The 19,180-nt window shown below is 41.8% G+C and overlaps 1 protein-coding gene across 1 annotated transcript in view; it reads right to left on the reverse strand.

The window, feature by feature from the left end:
- The window catches only part of Adamts9 (ADAM metallopeptidase with thrombospondin type 1 motif 9), a 164,078-nt gene that overhangs the window by 59,474 nt on the left and 85,424 nt on the right, over positions 1–19,180 (reverse strand). The window contains exon 28 of the mRNA XM_051154938.1: positions 14,696–14,872. Within this exon, the coding sequence (XP_051010895.1) occupies positions 14,696–14,872 (177 nt within the window). The remainder of the gene's footprint in view (positions 1–14,695; positions 14,873–19,180) is intronic.

Raw genomic sequence — 19,180 nt, forward strand, 5'->3', positions numbered from 1 at the left:
AGAGGGGCAAAAGGTCATTTTAAGCATGAACCGACTCTGAGCCCATCCAGCTTCACATTACTCTCCTGAGAGATCAAACTGAGGCTCACCTCTCAACGTGCTTTATTCAAGCCCTTCATCTTTTCTCATCTCCTCCTCCTGCCCACACTTTGGTTAAAAAAAAAAAAAAAGCTCAAAAATGCCACTGAGAAGAGATGAGAGGGGAAGAAGTAAAAACTGCCATGTAAACAAAATAAATGCTTTGACCTTAGGAAGGACTAGAATTATGTTTAATGTTTTGCTGTTTTACAAATTTAAATTATTTCTGCACTATTCTAAGATTTATGGAAGAGGGACCCAAAGGCCGAGGAAGAAGAATTTGGCTTGGTAAGTACCATGTTTCTCTCTACTGTCTAACTAAAGACATGTAACATGGCCAATACCGACTTGCATTGGTGTTCATCAGACATGAAATTAGAGCAGACATGCATCTCAGATGAATACGTTCCCAGCAGAAGTTCTCTTTTCTCTCAACACATCTGTCCCTTTCATAGACCTTTCCATTTTAAACAATTGTAATACCATCCTTCCATCTTCCTAGTCCATAAAGCTTGGAGTCATGTGACTCCAGTGTTTATTTTGTTACCTACATTTGTTCTCAGCTAATCCTTTAGCTCCACCTCAAAATATCTCAGGCACCTCCCGCACCTCATTGTCTTTCCCGTGGCCACAGTTACATGAACCACTGATGTCTTCATTGTCACAATGGCTTCCTAGAGAGGAGTGCCCATTTCCTTCCCTGAATACAAAGCCAGAGTCACCCTTTAAAGATAAAGCCATGTTCCTGTTCCTCCTACCCGACTCCACCCTGGGGGCTTCTTATCTCTCCCTCGGTGGCCTCCTCTGCTCACACCACGCTTTATCTCCATGTCTCTTGTTCCCTCTGTGGTCCCTGTATCCTGTCCTCACCTCCTCTGCTTCACTTCTGTTTGCCTTTCGGGATCACTAAGTGCATCCTGTTTCTGGTTTTCTTGTGTATTTGCCCTTATCGTCGTTTAAACAGAGATTGCTGGAGATGTCCGCAAACCTTCTTAAAACACGAGTTCCCATCCCCTGTTCCACTGCAAGCCCTACTCTTCCCCCTGAGTCTAGTTTGAACTGTACATCTTTATCGCCTTCTTTCAAAATCTCTATTCCATTCTTTATTTTGTTGTTACGTATAGGCTTCCCTTACTCCCTAGAATATATACTTAGTAATTTGCTGTGCGGAAAACACCCAAGTCATTATACACATGCTCACGCACATGCTTAAATAGTACCACTGTAGCCACTTATCACACAAGAGCACCAAAGTAATAAGTCCACCTTTTACACAATGCTCAATTTATTTTAAGGAAAAATAAACAGCAATCATTTTCTCCAATCTCTTGTGTCCATTCACTCCCAAATTGACTAATTATCCTTGTAGTTTAATGTCTAATTTGCAACTACATAGCTGAATACTATATCAGGAATAACTAATAGGAAGCTTATCTGAGATTGTAATAGCAAATAGCAAAAGGCAGATACTAGAAACGCAGAAAACCATGCTACCTCCAAATGCTAGACAAACACTGGGAGCTCAGCTCTAGCTGGAAGTGGTGGCACATTCCTGCCATCCCAATATTCAGGAAGCCCAGATAAAAGGGTCATCGTAAGTTCAAGGCCAGCTTGAGCTAAGTAATGAGACCCTGTCACAAACAATAGCAATGAGAAGATGAAGGGATAGGAAGGAAGGAAGGAAGGAAAGAAAGGAGGAAGGGAGGGAGAGAGGGAAGGAAGGAAGAACTAATCTCTAACTGCTGATCCTCAGTGTTACATAATATCACTGCTACCCAGAAATCCTATTTTAGATTGATTTTTGTTTTCCAGGTATAAATATATATAATATAAAGATACGCAATAAACAAGATGCAATGGATGGAGTTTCATTGGCAGAGAGCTCTTCTAATATGTATGAAATCCAATGCTTGATTCACATCATCACATAAAAGCATTGTGGTGGTGAAACTTTTAGTACTTAGGTGCTCAAGGCCTGCCTGGGATATGTGAGCCTGTCTCCATGAAGAAGAGGAAGAGGAAGAGGAGGAGGAAGAGGAGGAAGAAGGAGGAAGGAAGCCAAGTAAGGCAAGGCAGTCTATAAGGGACAGATAATTACTATTTTCATTCTGATTGAAAGTCTATGTGCAAAAATCTGGAAGGTCCCACACTGATCCCAAGACAGTATGTCTCTGGTTAGTACTGACTTTTTAACAAGTACCTTTTCATCTAGAGCAGCTATAGGTTTATGCAGGACTAGGAAGCCAACAGGGAGCCCAACATTTTGTACCTCTGAATTGTGTGGCCTGAGTCCAAGGGCTTGTGTCTACTGGCTCTTGATAAGCAGCCCCAGTACAGGGTCCTAACTCTCCAGCTGTTAGGATTAGGCATGTCCAGAAAAAGAGGGCTTCTTAGTTCACAGGACCTTTCCCGAAAGGACTGGAACCCTCACCCTCCCAATTGCTGTTATCAGACAGGGGAAACCAAAGCGTTTCAATGTTAGACCAAATCCAGTTTCCAAGGAGTCTAGATAGCTTTGTTAAACCAAGTGAAGTGTAAAAAAAAGATCCTGCTCAAACAATGCAAATGTTCAGCTCCCCCAACTAGGGACAAAACAAAAAGATGTAGGTCCTGCCTAAAACACTCTCAGGGAACATTCAGAGCTCAAGGACTCGGCTTCAAGATAATTTCAAAAGCTGAAGTGTTTCATGTGAGCCAGGGCTGGTGGTCTTTTTAATGGAACTTTCAGCAGATTTGACTCAGCTCAAAACTCGGAGCTTTAGACTGTATCAGGTGTGCATGCAAAGCTTACTGACACATGACACTGACAAACGTACCTAACTTTCCCAGGTTCCCTACCTGCCCAATGGATGTAAAAAAAAAGCGCACATGGGGATTATCAAGGCTGTGTGTAACACGTGACCTGGGCCATTCCTTGGACCACAGCTCCAACCATTGCATGTCCTTGTTATTTTTTCTCCATCCCAATCAAAACCACCTGGTCAATTGTATATGAGTACCTAGCATGTCAAGTCAAGAAGTGTAAGACAGCCAATGAGATACCAACTGGACACTGTTCAGGATGGCACTAAGTAAAGTAAGTATGGTTTTCAGTAGTGGTGTCACTGCTCACTGTTTTTAGAGAAAATCTGCACAGGTAAGATCCCTAATCTAGAGTACAGTAGTACTCAAAGACCAAAATTCTGATGTTTAAAATGAATGAATTATTTATTTATTAATTTATTTACTGAGACATGCTCACATACATCCCAAGATAACCTTGAACTTCCCATGTAGCCAAGGATAATGTTAAGCTACAGATCCCCTTGTGTCTGTCTACTTCCTAAGTGTTGAAATTATAGGAAGGTGCCACTGAGGCCAGTCCATGCCAGTCCATGCAGTTTGAAGATTGGAGACCTGGGCTTTTGTACATGCTAGGCAAATATTTTATCCACCGAGCTGCTCCCGCTGACCCTCTAGCTTTAATTGCAAGAGGTTTTTTACATAGTTATCTCATAAATAACCTACGGTTCAATTTAATTTTAGAAAATGACACCCATTTATCTCACGGAGAACCAAGTACAAATGTCTTGTTTTCAGTAAGGGTTTCTGTAGTCTTCCATCACAGAATTTAAACCTTGGGAGCGGGGGGTGGGGAATGCATTGCTTCACTACATGTTAAGTCCCACTATGCTATTTTCAGGCTAATGGAAGTATCTTAGGTTTATTTTATATGCTTTTCCCTACCAACAGACTACTATAGTGTCACAGCCCTGGTACCACTTTGGCAGAGTTGTCATACAGGGACCTTGGGCCCTACGTGGCTGAGAACAGTAGTGAATAGAGCCCAACACAAAACCACAAATTTACTTAAAACATAAAGGAGTGTGTGTGTGTGTGTGTGTGTGTGTGATTATTTTCATGAAGATTTATCTTTAGATTTTTGCTTATGTGTATATATGTATGTTTAAGTGAATGTGTACCACCTGTTTGCAGGTGATCATGGAGACTACAAGAGGATGTTGGGTTCCCCCAGAGATGGAGTTATAGGAAGTTGTGAGCTTGACTTGGGTGCTGGGAACCAAACTCAGCAAGTGCTCTTAACCACGGAGCCATCTCTCCACCCCTCTGACATTTTTGTAATGCATTTGTACAATTATTAAGTATGAACTGTGTAGTTAACAATCTTAAGAAGATACATTGAACTTAAGAGTCTAGGGTTTTGGTCATATTTGTGACTTTATTAAAAGATAAATAAAATTGACTTTTTTTTCTGTTTGGACCCAAGAAATAAATCATCTACAATGTTCTCTGCTTACATGACCTCAGAATTACACCTTCCATTTTGAGTGTATTTATCAGTATTTGTGGCATGAGGGTTGGGCTGGTGGATAGATAGGATTTGCCATATGCTAAAGCAGCAATGGTTTTCAAAGAGGAAAAAGATGCTGGTCTGGAGGAGTGGAACCCAGAATTTTTCTTTCCAAGAAATTCATGTACAGAAAAGCCAACTCAAAGAGAGCCGACTCTATGAATAGCTCCTTTCAATGGGTTAAAAATCAGCAAAGAAATAACCAATGTCCCAAGGTCACAAAACAGTGAAAACTTAGTCATCTCTGCAAAACAACCTTTCTCTTCCTAGAGTAGAGAAAGAGAATAATTGTATAACCTCAAAGACTTTATTGACTTAAAAGTAGGGATCTGGTATTAAATATATTCTGGAAATGTTGAGGGTCACTGACCCAATACTCATAAAAATATAAAAAACAAATTCTGAAGTGAGAAATCAATAAACGTATAGGGCAGGCTACTTTGTTATCCTCACCAAGCCAGCCTATTGTTTCATGATGTCTGAAGACATTTTTGGGTATCACAATGTATGGCACTGGGGTAGGTAGAGATCAAGGAAGCTGATGAGCATTCTACAATGCCCAGAAGGATGCCACCCAAAAAGAGGTTATCTGGTCCCAAGTGCCACGTTGGAGAAAGTCTGATTCATACTTGCTTAAGATAGATCGATTGCTCTGCTCACTACCATTTTAGTTTCTAATTGGGATTGTGCTTCCCCATGTCCCAGGCAAAATGCTCACTAGAATTCATTTTGCATTTGAAAAAAATTTCTCATATAGCAACCTACGTATTCAAACGTGACACTGAGACCTCACCAGATGCTAGATACTGTTGGACTCTTAAACAGGCACAGAGTTCAATCATTGATGAAATATCTAATTAAAAAGAATCAACGTAAGAACTATATCAAATGTCCTGAAATGTTGAGGAAATAGTCCTATCTACACCTTCACTATTTTGTTTATAAAGGTGATCACTCAAGCCAGGATTTCCATGTGAACTTCATCTTACCACACTGGGCCACATCAGTACACACTACACCCCACCCCTCACCCCTGTGCCACCCCACCTCTGGTATGAGTGACATTTCCTTGTTGGTTTGCAAATTCAGTCTGGCTAGACGATCTATTTTCAGCTTATCCTTGCAGACCCTGTTGGCAGTTGACAGATACAGCCAGCTTCCCGGTATCCCAGAATGCTGTTTGTTTAACAGCAATGCCACCTGTCTGGAGAAGAATCTCCAAAAGCCCTTCCATCACAGACTTTCAACAGGAATGACTTCCTTTTACCTGACCTTTCAACTTTAGTGATCTTTTTGAGATATGGGGTGAGATAAAAATTTGTTGGGCTACCCTAGCTTTGCTGGGTGACTAATGCCATCCTCCTTTCAACTGCTTAATGCCAGGAGAGCTTCCATTCCCAGAAGTAACTACCAAAAGTCCCTCCAGGCTTTACTTAACAGTTCATTGAGAGATAAAAACTACCCACACGTGACAGCCACTGATTTATCCCAAGGCTCCAGGAAAGGCCTTCATGTTCCCTGAACTGGCTTGATTTGAATGGATGTTGGTGGAAGGCCAGGGCACACAGTCTTCCTGACATGCAAAGTTAGGGACTTGGGTTACTAAATTGGGGAGCCTTGCTTAATAAAGAATATACCTGGTATGACATGGGATCTCTTGCAACATATTTAACAGGATTTCAATGACAGTAAGGAACTCTAGGGGACAGCACACCCCTCTGACTTCAGCTGGTGTCACTGGTCACCCTACAGGGTTTTAAGATAGGTCACAGCTGATTCAGACACAGCCATGAAGAAAGGCACATGGCTTCCTTCATCAGGGTCCTGCACACAGAACTACAGAAATAGGTAAGTTGGCTGGGTGAGGGTTTTGACTAAGTTCAAAGAAAACAAACAGCACACAGTTTTGGAAAATGTCTTTTGTTTTTCGAGGAATTTAGACTTTGGGTAGGGGGTGTGTTTTATTTATTAGAATTTGAGAGCAGGGACTGTATTGAAAGAAAGCTGGGATTTTTCTGGGGGAAGGAAGCCATAAAAGGCACAATTTTCAATTGCCCAGGGGCCTTTTATTTCATTTGCACAGGGCAAAGGGAACAAACAGTTCAGGGAGGCAGAGAAAGGGCAGGAAAGAGAAAATTAAGTACGTTGGCAGATTCTGTTCTGGGTGGGAGGGGCAATACCCCCCCCCCATTCCTGTTATTATAGGGCCAAAGAGGAATTACAAACAGCTCCATAAAACGTATCCAAAAATTCAATGCCTTGAAATAAAACCAGATCTGTTCTTTTCTCCCTTGTGAAGGAAAACACAATCCGAACAATTTATTTAAGTGTTTAAGAATAACATATTTTGTAAAATTTCAAATATATAGAAAAATTATATAATCCCCCCTCACCTCCTCATCCAGAGTGCCCCAACCACTGATATTAATACCTCCCTGGTCACTTGGTTTAGAGCCCTCCAACTACCAGTGCCAGCCTTCACAGTGACCACTTTTTCTCTTGCTGATCAATCAAGATTTGAAGCCATTTCTGAATGATTGAGGGTTTTGATTCTTTGTAAGTTTATTTATTTGGGTCTGAGATGTTTTGAAGAGTGGCTTAGGGGGGAATTGAATCTTGCTGTAATGCTTAGGATGATCTGAGAATGAGTATGGGGCTGATAAGCATTTCCTGATCATTGCCATCCTCTGGATGGCATCTTAATTGTGTGTGTGTGTGTGTGTGTGTGTGTGTGTGTGTGTGTGTCTAGGATTTTATGCCTGGCCACTGAGAAAGAGAATTACTTGATGACCTCATGAGTTCATTCTCAGGGAATGAGAATTCGTTCTCAGTTTCTTTCAACTCAGTGTGGGGAGGGGGGGGGGGGGGCGCGGGGGCTTCAGTTTGCTCCGTGACTGAATGGTCCCATCCAGGTTTTCTTAACTCTGCAGAGGATGGGCCTTGCAAAGGCAAATGACAACAATGACGGTGCAGAAGAAGGGAGTGACACAGCTTTGGATTCTTCCAAAGTGTCTTTGAAATGGAGTCCCGCTAAGCTAATCTGCTCAGTGTCACCTACTGGGTTGAATGAATAAGAAAAGCTGTCCTCCTAGAACTTTCTCTTCAAAGACACAAGGATCTCCTTGGAATCCCAGCCTCTAAAGGTGCTCGCCACTTCCTCCTTCTCCCTAAGGGCCTCAGCCCGGTCTTGCCTTTCCAACCCGCTGCACACAGAACCAGCTTTCTCCTTAAGTGAACTTACTGCCTCTATGAACTTGAACTCGGAGACGAGGAGAGGAGGGCTTGTTTTAACAGCTGCTTTTAACAACAAAAAGCTGGAGTTAACCCTCCCAGGACAGCTGCTTCGGATGGGATGGTCTGTCTTTACACTGCCCTGCTTTTCTCTGATGCCCAGCTCTGGCCCACAGACATTTTGTAAAACAAAAGCACAAACCACAAGAAGGGCAAGAGATTGCTAATTCCTGGGGGGAGGGGCTGCATCCTACCCAGGGACTTCTAGGTGCAGACACTGGAGTTTCCTCCAAGTTTACTTTTTATAAATTTGATCTTTGGCTAGTTTATAACTAATTGTTAAATAGATACTGTTGACTGGTTGCCCATCTGGTAGTCACCAGCTATGAAAGCTTGTTTAAAATTTAGGGTGACTATGATTAATAGATTTATAAGTTAATGTCTTTAAACATGTAGCTTCCTGTCCTTTATTTATATTACAAGTGTTTAGGGTAGTATAGGGTTAGAGTCTCAGGCCTGGTCCGTCAGGCCTTACCACTGAGGTGTATAGATCCCTAACTTCTTTTTAGCCCTTGGGGAGGGGGGGCGGGAACGACACTTTTGAGACATGGTGTGGCTAGTCTGTTTAGGCAGCCCAGGCCAAGGTTTGGGATTCTGCTGCCTCAAACAACCTAGGTGCTGGGATTATAGTCCTGCGCCACCCAGGTCCAGTTGATGTGTCTAGTGTTGGTCATATGTCACTAGTGAGTTCCACACTGGAAACCGGCAGCATAGAGTCTTTCCCTCACCGGAGGAGGATATGGTCAGGCGTAAGCTCTTCCACAGGGAGCCAAGGTAATCAGATCTGTACAGCAACGATGGGCTGGGCTCTGGCTAAGCTTGTGTGCGTTATCTTCCTTCGTGCCAACTGTACACATTTATTTTTGTTGCCAATTTATTATTTCATACGGGTCGGGAAGTTTTGGTTTTAAGGATCTTCATAACAATCACCCCACTGCAAGGGAACTACAGAGAAGACAGTGCTCAGCCCACTCACTGCGGATCTTTTATTGGCCTCTATTAAGTAACCAAGGGGAGATGTGACCTTGGAGCACAGCTTCCCCATGGGGTGGTGGTGGGAGTGCTCTGGGTTCCAGAGAGGAGGCGGCAGCCAGCCAGGTCTCCCCTGATTGTGGGTCTCAGAGTAATCAACCACACTGGGACGTAAAGGGAGTAGATTCTAGGACAGGGCTTTAAAAACAGACGAACCAACCGAAATGTTTAAGTGTCTGTTCCCACAGTGTTGGGCATCTATTTAAAAGTGACTGGACAACTTCATATCTAAGAGGCTTGCTAATTTTTCTTTATTGAGTGAACACCATCAGCAACTGCGATGCTGTAGGGTCTAACAGCAATTTGCCCTTTTATATTTAGCTGCGGGAGCTGCCAGCCAAAGGTGCGTGCTGGTCTTTGATTATGTGAGTTTGGCTTTCTCCATTTCGAGCTAAAAATTTCCCTTTGTCCTTTGTAAAGCACGGTTCTGATTTGCCCCTTGCTGTATCTGTAGTGCCTAATAGTGTAGACTCAACCCACGGTAGGCACCTTACAAGCATTTGCTGGGAAATGGATGGCTTTTCTTTGGAAGGGAACAAGGTCAAAGTCTTTTACTCCTTTACATTCTTCCCCAAGACAAACCTTCTGGAAAAGCCTTTGCTAATGTCCAGGATCCCCTCCCAGCCAGTTACTCTTGGATGCAACCTCTACTCCCCTCTCCACATTCCAGTGTTTTCATCCCTTTCCTCAATAGCGAGACAACTCCTGAGCCAGGCCAAGGACATGGTGTCCCCTGAAAGCAGGGCACTCCTCCTACTCCTGTACACCCTCCCAGATTCACACTTTTTAAACACATAAGAATAGAAATCTACTAAGCCACCCTGAACTAGCAGTCAAAAGAGGTGATGAAATAGCTGTCCAGGCATGGGGTGAAATTGCTGCCAAAAGATGTGACGTAGACATACAGTCACCATAAAATATGTACTGTCAGTTGAGTTTTCTTTTTAATAAGTAGCTGCAGACATACGTTCTGATGGCTCTAAACACCCCAGACATGGGTGCTTTATAGAAAGTCTTAATCTATATTGAACTTAGTGAAAATGTGATTTCATCTGTCATGGTCTTTTGATTAAGAAAAAAAAAAAAAAATGTATCCAGCTCAGGTTGAGGAAGAAGATCAGAAGTTTAAGACCAACCTAGGCAAGATGTTGCCTCAAAACAAACCAATATGAGAATCTTTCCTTTTTAAAAGTGATAGCAATATGTTTAAGATATATGTTCATTTTAGTAAAAATATCACTTAAAATTTTATATTTAATTGCAGTTTTTCAAAGTTGGAATCTTACATGATCAGAGCACTCTGGCCAAAACTGTATCTTTAACATGAAAGAGAGGGTTGTTTGTCAGTGCCTACCTTAAGACAGTTACATGACATTTCTGCAACTGCCAGGTATGAGAATTTGCCAATTACACCAATAATTTAGGATTTTCTATTGTTGGACTCATTGCACAATGTCAGGGTCAGCTCAGTGTTGTTCAGGATGATATTTGAATTTTAGGAACCTCCTAACAGAAGTCGCATAATTCATTGATCATAACCTGTTTATGTCACTCAAAATAGGATTAGCAGAGTGGGCACATATCGTGAGAGGTCTTGCCACTGAAGCAGATCACAGCAACGTGCAATGGGGTGTCACAGTGGTCCCCTCACGGAACAGCAAGAGGGCTGGCACCAACACAGACATGCTCAGTAAGCTTAGCTGTGGTTACCATTATCCACTGAACAAGGCTGTTTCTGTCACGTTTTCATAAACTTCTAACTCATACAAGGATCTCCAGCCCCTGATTTTGGATCTGTTGTGTGTAAGTACCACTATAAACAATAGGGTGATGTGGAGGATGGAACGAGGCATTACCACCTGCATATATATATATATTTTTTTTTTTTCCGAAGGGAAGGCTGTCTTAGAACGTCCACTTTTACTGCTATAATATTTATTTTTCTTTAATAATAAATCCTTTCTGAAGCTTATTAAGGTGAACAAATAAAAGAAGTCACAAATGGAAGCCTTCTGCAGTTGTCTGAACTAGAGACCCTGGTACAATCCTGTGTGCACACATTAGTGGTCTGTCTCAGAATCATCTCTCTTTTTTCTATGTTATACCATTATCTTCAAATTAAGTAAACAGAGCAGTTTTATTTTAGAGTTGAAACTCAACAGACCAAGACAACATTGTTAGAAAAGAAAAAGCTACTCAACACAATGTGAAGCCTCACAAATGTTTGTTTATAGAACTTGTCATCATTTCTGATTCAGAATTCTTTTAAAGTAACCGTTCAAAGCGCACACTTTAGCCTAGCAGGTGACATGAAGTTTAACATGTGGCCACTCAGAGTTTGGGGGAGACAGGATAGAGAGAGTTTACAAAATTAAAATATATATATATTTTTAATCAAAAGAAACATACATTCATTTCTAATCCATATAGCCTATTTGCCTTCATAGTCAGCTCACACACATTTTTTTTAAACATTGCTTGTGAAATTAAATAACATGGAAAAATAAATACGCTTTATTATATTAACACATAGAAATCTGTACCACTCAAAATATTCGGAAATACGGAGACATGGCTGCTTAAAACTAGTTTTAGAAACGTGGTTGTGATATTTATAATCTTTTTTCTTTTCTAGTGATGTAAGGAAGTTGTAAAACACTGGTGTCAAACATTTTCTCTTTCTACCTATAGAAACTGCGCACTGTGGTATGAAAATGAGGTAGACAGAAATACTTCAGTTTGCCACGCTGAAACAAAAGCACAGCTCCCTTGCAAGCTCATAAACCCTCATCGCTCGGGTCCACAAGCACGGGTCTCAGAGGCCCAGAGAACACGGTTAGCGTTGTCATGGAAACGCCCAAACAAGCAATTTCTGCAGAGAAGAACCAGCTCCAAGAGGATCAGTGAACAGAGATTCAGGGCATTGCAGAAAAAAATGTCACCAAACTATCCTGCGTGTGTGGCCTTGACAGTGACACGGCCTTCTTTCTCTAGACGGATTTGCTCAGTCTAGAATGCTCCTGACTTTTAAGACATTTCTTGCTTCACCTTGACAATATAGAGCTCTCTTTTCAATTTGTTCCCTTTGTCATGGGGTAAGTGTATTTACTATCCAATGTGTTTCTAGGACTGGCTCAATAATTCAACAGAGCTGAAGAACACTGTTTCACAAACAAAACAATACTAAGAATTTAGGGATATTATTTTTAAAAGACTAGAAAAAAATTTTTTGTAGGATGTTTTTCTCAATCCTGATTACTTTTTTCTGAGACAAGAGACTCTATAGCTCTGGCTAGCCTGGAACTTATTATGGCCTCAAGTTAAGAGGTGACCCTCCTGACTCCGGCTCCAGAGTGCTGGATCGCAGGTGTGAGATGCTACAACCAGTGTGATAACCATGATTCATAGATTGCAGTGACTTGAGCCAGAACCAATGGTCCCTCTCAAAGGATCATTTGAATCTTAAGTTCAAAGAAGCTTCATTGCAGAGTCCCTGAAACTTGTAGCAACAATGATCTGGGGTTTCTTTCTCAAATACTGCTCCTTCATAGGCAGCGTTGATGTAAGCTGTCTCCACTTGACCTTGGCCTTGTCACACAGCTTTGTGATATGACAGTGTCTATGTGTGGGAGGCCCTGAGAGCAAAAGAAGCTGGCAGGAAGAGTCATTGCCAGCCTGGCCTCTAGTCAGCCTAGGTTGCTTTCTGTTGGAAGTAAGATGTTAGCACCTCAAAAGCACTTCTTTTTCTTTTGTACTCTTGTTAACTTCACTGTAGTTAGAATGGTAAAGCACCGTAATTAAGACTTTATGGCTAGAAACAGGAGTCATTGAGGTATGCCAAAACGTAGAATTCCAAAGACATTATACCAAAGCGTCTGTGTAATAAACATAAAACCAAAACCATCAAAATCCTACATACAGTAAGAGTCTGAATGACAGCTCTCTTGCATGTACATAAAATTAACATATTTAAATTGTTATCTACCTAAACAAAATGCTTTTTGATTTAGTCTTTTAAAAAAAAATCACAGCTTAAAAGCCTTGCAAAAGTGGCCTTTTCCGTAAGACAGTAGAATTAAAATCTGTCAAACTAACAATAACTTTATGAGATTACATAGGCAGTAAAGCTAGCTTTAAAATCCATAGTCTGCATGGGCTACAGTACAGAAAATTTACTCTCCTTTCATTCTCTCTTATAGTTTAGAAGACTGTATGCAGCCCCAAGAAAAACATCAATATTAAATATGCTCTTCAGCTCAAGCAATCAGCAACTTACCTTAAAAAATTAAGCTATTAAATTATCAATAAGGGATATACTGTGAGAATGTTCCAGAAAGAAAACCCAGCATATATGTATATACATACATGTACATACACACATACATGTGTATGTATACATATGTTTGCAAACAGACATAGTCTCAGCCCTGTGTTTTATAACTCATCATGAAAATATTTTTTTCCATTTTCCTAAACAATTTATTTTAGAAAAATATGGCATGAGCTAAGGGTTAAAATCTGCAAAAGGAAAACACAGATTTCTTTTCTTTAATCAAACTAGTGACGTACTACCTTTGAGAGTGCGAATGGACTTGGGAGAAGGGGGCCTGGTGTTGTCTGTACACAGAGTGTGAACGTGCCGCAGGCTTGAGAAGAGACCGTTCATGGACAGTAGTGTGTAGCAGTGACAGAGGGAAGCTGGGGCTTTCAAAAGACATCCTCTGTGTCCTAACATTACCTCAAGCCTTCTTCAGAGCATTCATCTGGAAAAGGTGCCAGCTTTGTGGACAAGACATCCTTTAAGAGCCATAGATGTGACATATGATGCTGTAACTTTTCTTAAGCTTCTGGATTAAAATCCCACAGCCAAGCTAGAGAGCACAGTCTGGGCCTCTGCTGCTTCTTCTAGTTCCCTGCCGCATAGCAAGCCCTGTAACTAGGTTACAGAACCAATCCCTGTGGATGCAGCCTCAGATGCTGAGACCCTTGCCTTGAAGGAGCATCAGTGGGTGCCAATCTTGCTACTTCACTTAATCCGCTCTTCACCTGGCACTGGGAATGACTAGGACCTTCCTAGGACCAGACTGAATTTTAAAAAGGGCGTCTGGGAATGACTTCATACGGTGACTGATTTCAGCTTCACTGCAATTAGTGTGCTTATAGGACTATTTACTGTACTCAGAGACATCAGACCTACTGGCTCCAAAGTTTTTGTCACAGCTTAGCCAAGGTATTGTGTTGACACAGTAAATCCCTCTGTTTGCTAAAAACTGCTCCAGAAGTCTGTAGAGTATTTGTAAACCTGCCTTACCATGTCAGCTGCTGGCTAAGGAAAACTAGGAGCAAAGTGAAAACTGGTCTCAGTTGGACTTCCTGTCTGGAAGCAGGGAAGAGAGTCCAGACACCTCAGAAGGAAGGTATTGGGCCACTGATTACACTGCTGGTCACCTGTACTTCCAAAATGACTAGTCTATTGGTGGGTATAGACTTTATGTTGATTGTGCTAAAGTATATATCCAAGTCTCACCAAAGCAAATGATAGCTATTGAAAAAGAACCATTGCATTGGCCTCAATAAACAGGGACCTTGCTCCAACAGTCAGAGACACAACAGCTTAGAAAGCACAGATCAGCTACTACGGAGCGGTCTCTCTAAATCATTATCGATGTACATGCAATACACACAATTGTTCTAGGCAAAGGGATGTACTTCTTGGCACCATTCCTGCATGAGGTATATGTTTTCTATGAAGTCCCTTTGGCAGTATTATACAGTGTTAGTTCTACTGTGCTATAACAGGGAGGAAGTAGTGGGGTGCTCATAGCACAGTGTCTAGGGTGCTCTCATGGGCGTGACAGTTCTTGGCTATGAAGGCATGCCCCAGAGTACTCCTAACAATCGTCTCAGAGTTTGGGGAGCAAACATGAAGCATTAGGGTCGTACCGAGCTCCACGGGCCAGTACTCCATGCAGCATCTTGTGGGCAAGCTTGTATGTTGCACTGCTCACGGTCTGGAGGTTTGTCGAGAACTTCACAGCTCAAATCTGGGAACCGGTCACCGTTAGCCCGCTGACAGACCACCAGTCTTGTCCGCATGCCTCCACCACACGGCTTGGTACACTGGAAGAGGGGCAGAAGCAAAGAACACTACAGTCATTTTTGTGTGAACAGCACCTGACGGATTCTATTTCGCCACAGGAGGCTTTTTCTTGGCTACACTTTACTGTAATGTTGGAGCAGCTGAAGGCTGACAGACAGAGCCAAGGCAAATTGCCAACAATGATGCAGCCAACGGACCATGGCTCCTCCTGTGAGCACTAGCTACTCCTCAGTGAGGGCTTCTTTCCCTCTGTGGTAAGAACTTATATATAGCTCACCCCATCAGGTTGAGAACACAGCTACTTGCCTCATATATAAAATGAAGGTTGAGATGCTAATTTAACCCATCTCAATCCATTAACCAGTAGCTAAGATAAATTCTTTGAGGTATACAAAACTCAGTAAATAAATAACCAGGAACTACTCAATATCAAATAAAAGAGATAACGACTCAGCCTGTCTTATTTTATTTGAAGGTCATTGATAATCTTTTTCTTCTTCTTCTCCTTCTCCTCCTCCTTCTCCTTTTTGTTTGTTTGCTTGCTTTTGTTTTGAGACAAAGTTTCACTGTGCAGTCTAGGATGGTCTGGAACTCACTGTAATCCTAACTGGCCTCATGCCTCAGCCTCCTGGGTGTTGAGATTATAGACATGAGCTACCAGGCTGAACTTCAAATTTTATTTTTAAATGTTGCTAGGTATTTAATCCAAGAACTGAGTCTTGCACAAACCCACAGATTCCAGCAACTTCTATGAAGCTGTCGTGGATGGACCTTTGGTGATCCTCTTTTTCCAGTTATGATGCTCCACTGTTTAAGTCTATCGTCAAACCTTCGGACAAGTATAATATCTCCCTGGGATGAATAAACAGCATGGCGGGAATGAGTGCTAGCTAAAGTTCTCAGTCCTGGCATGATTCATGTTTGGGAGACAGGAACAAGTTGTATTTCTTGGACAGCAGGGCTGTACTCACATCCAGGAACACAGACATTCAGTTTCCCCACTGTGTCAAGGCCAGCTCTCCCACAACATTTGGAAGGGCTGATCCATGATAACCAAAGCATCTAAGCAAAGGCGTGCACTCCCCTGGCTTGGATCCAACTACAGAAGCCTAATTATGGATCCCACAGGACAAAACTGCACAGTGCTGGGAAGACTCACATCACAAGAGTCTCAAAGCCTCTCCTTCCCTCCCTCCCTCTCTTAGCAGCACTGCCCAGAATGACGTCAGTGAAAGTCAACAGAACTCTCTGGCGCAAGTGCCTGTGACTTCTAGGTTATGTGTACGAAATGATGGGACATAAGACTGTGGGCTAATGGGCCCATCGTCTCTTATGTCTTTTTTTCTTCCTCTTACTGCTGGGGTCTCCCAGGTGTTAATTTTTAGGCTTTATTTGGTTAAAAAAAAAAAAAGTAAAGAAATGACAACTCAATGTGCTTTAAGTATGTGTTTTTCTTAAAGATTCAACTATAGAGAGATATTTTCATTAACATAAATATGCACAAAAAGTCATGCTATAATGGATAATAGGAGTGCAAAACTCCCAACACTACTACCACTAATGCATATCATTCTTACTACTAACAAAGTAAGTTTGTTTCATTATTACAGTCTCACTTGATTCATCGAAGGCTACATTTTAGGCATGTAATAGATGCACTCTCATACAACAGTCATAAATGCTATTCAGGTGGTACTACTACTAATCCAGTTCATGGATAATGATATGAAAACTGGTGTAAGGTATGTTACTTATTAATATCATAAAACTGACAAGCGTTGTACCCAGGGCCAGCTCAGATCTTGCACATCCTGAACCAGGGTCGAGTGGGGTGAGACTGTCTGATCCTTCCCTCCGTGAGCCCCCTCAACTTCCCAGATATAGCCAAAGTTCCGCATCCAGTCCAGTCTGGCACTCCAGCTTGCATGGGCTTTAAACTCCCATACAGAGAAGAAGATCATGGGCACACTCCCAGTCACAGTTGCCTCAAAGAAAATAAGATCTCTAGGAATAGACTTAATCAAAGATGTAAAGGACCTCTACAATGAAAACTTTAAATCGCTGAAGGAAAAGATAGACACTAGACCATCACTGTGTTCATGGATTGATAGAATTAGTATTGTGAAAATGACCATTCTGTCAAAAGTTATTTACAGACTCAGTGCAATCCCAATCAAACCAAATCACCATCTCATTCTTCACAGAAATTAAAAAAAAAAATCATGCATCACCCAAAAAGGCTCTGGATATTAAAAACAGTCCTGAGCAAAAGAGCAGTGCTGGGGACACTATCTTAAGCCTCAAGATATATTACAGAGCTATAGAAACCAAAGCAATATGATATTACCTTAGGTAGGTTTTTCTATTGCTGTGATATACACCGTGACCGAAAGCAACAAGGCCTATGTTCGTCTTATATTTCCAGGTAACAGCTCATCACTGTGGAATGCCAGGATGGGAAAAATCAAGGAGGGCAGGAACCTAGAGGCAGGAACTGAGGAGAAGCCATGGCTTGCTCTCAATGGCTTACTCAAGTTGCTTTCTTATAGTCCAGGACCACCTGCCCAGGAATGACACCACTTACAGTGTGGTCTGGGACCTCTGACATCAATTGCTAATTAATAAAATGCCCCACACACTTTCTTAGAGGCCAGTCTTTTTAAGGCACGTTCTCAGTTGTGGCTTTCTTTTCTCAGATAACTCTGGTTTGGGTCAAGTGGCAAGACAAGTCAGCGAGGACAGAGTGCTGATTCAAAACCGACATATAGACTAATGGAACAAAACTGAACCTCCAAATATGAGTACACTATATTACAGTGATCTAATACCAGATAAAAAATATATATATTGAAGAAAAGAAAACATCTTAAACAAATGGTGCTGGGGAAACTAAAGTGTCCCTATAAAGAGAAATGACACTAGACCCATATCTATCATCTTGCACAAAAACTAACTCCAAATGGATCAAAGAACAAATTGTGAAACCTAAAACATGGAAATGACTAGAAGGAACATAGGCAATAGGTCTAGGATATAGGCAAAGAGAAAGACTTTCTGAATAGGACCCAATTTGCCCAGGAATGAGGACAACTGCTGGCAAGTGAAACCTCATAAAACTAAAAAGCTCCTGCACAGCCAAGGTAACAACCAGTGAAGGGAAGAAGAATCCCACAAAGTGGGGAAGCATCTTTGCCAGCTGTACACTGGCAAAGAATTAATATCCATAGTCCATAAAGAACTCAGAGTACAAAGAAGACTTAAAATTAAAAGGCCCATTTAAAAAACTAGGTTTGGGATCTAAATGGAGAGTTCTTTAGGTTTTTGCTTTGTTTAGGAACAAAGCTATGGCTAAGAAATATCTCAAAAAATGTTCATCATCCATAGCAATTAGATGAATAAAAGTCAAAATAATGTTGAGATTTTATTTTACGCCAATCAGAATGGCAAAGACCAATAAAACAACTGACAACAAATGCTGGAGGGTATTTGAGGGGGGTGAGAACCCATACTCAATGTTGGTGGGACTGCAAACTGGTCCAGCTGCTACAGGGACCAGCATGGGAAGTCCTCCCCAAGCTAAGAGTGAGTCTGTCACATGACCCAGCTACACCACCCCTTGGCATATGCCCAAAGCACTGGACATTCTACTCCACAGATACTTGTTCAGCCATGACCATTGTGGCTTTATTCACAATAGCTAGGAGGTGGAAACAACCTAAGTGTCCTGCAACTGACAACAGATAATGGAAATGTGGTACATACACACTATGGAACATTACTCAGCTGTAAAGGGAAATGAAACCCTGAAATTCTCAGATCACATTGAATATTTTAGCCCAGACCTAGAGAGATAAATGTCAAATGTCACTTGCTCTCTGTCTGTCTGTCTGTCTCTGTCTGTGTCTGTCTGTCTGTCTCTCTCTCCCCCTCATTTGAATTTCCTAGAAGGGACCATGGGGTACAGGGAACAATAGAGGGGGGCTCTTTAATTAGGAAGAGGAGAGGAAGATGAAGTAATAGTGGAGAAGAGGGTCAGATAGTAGGAAAGATGTCCAGAAAAGTCATAAGTTACCATAGTACTATCTATCTACCTAACATTACATATAATATGGACAAGTCTGCGCGCTCGCGCACACACACACACACGTATTGCCTAGGCTGAGGATGCTAACAGAACCTTAACACCAGACTGAGAACCCTTCTTTTGAGTTGTTGGTCAGTGTTGTTTAAAAGATTCCTCAAGCACAGGCTACTGCTGTTGCCCTTGACAGCCTCCCAGGGATGGAAGGTAAGTTCCTGTTGCTGAAGACATCATGTATTTCAGGCAC

This window comes from Acomys russatus, chromosome 13 (assembly GCF_903995435.1).
Source record: "Acomys russatus chromosome 13, mAcoRus1.1, whole genome shotgun sequence".
NCBI classification, from domain to species: Eukaryota; Metazoa; Chordata; class Mammalia; order Rodentia; family Muridae; genus Acomys; species Acomys russatus.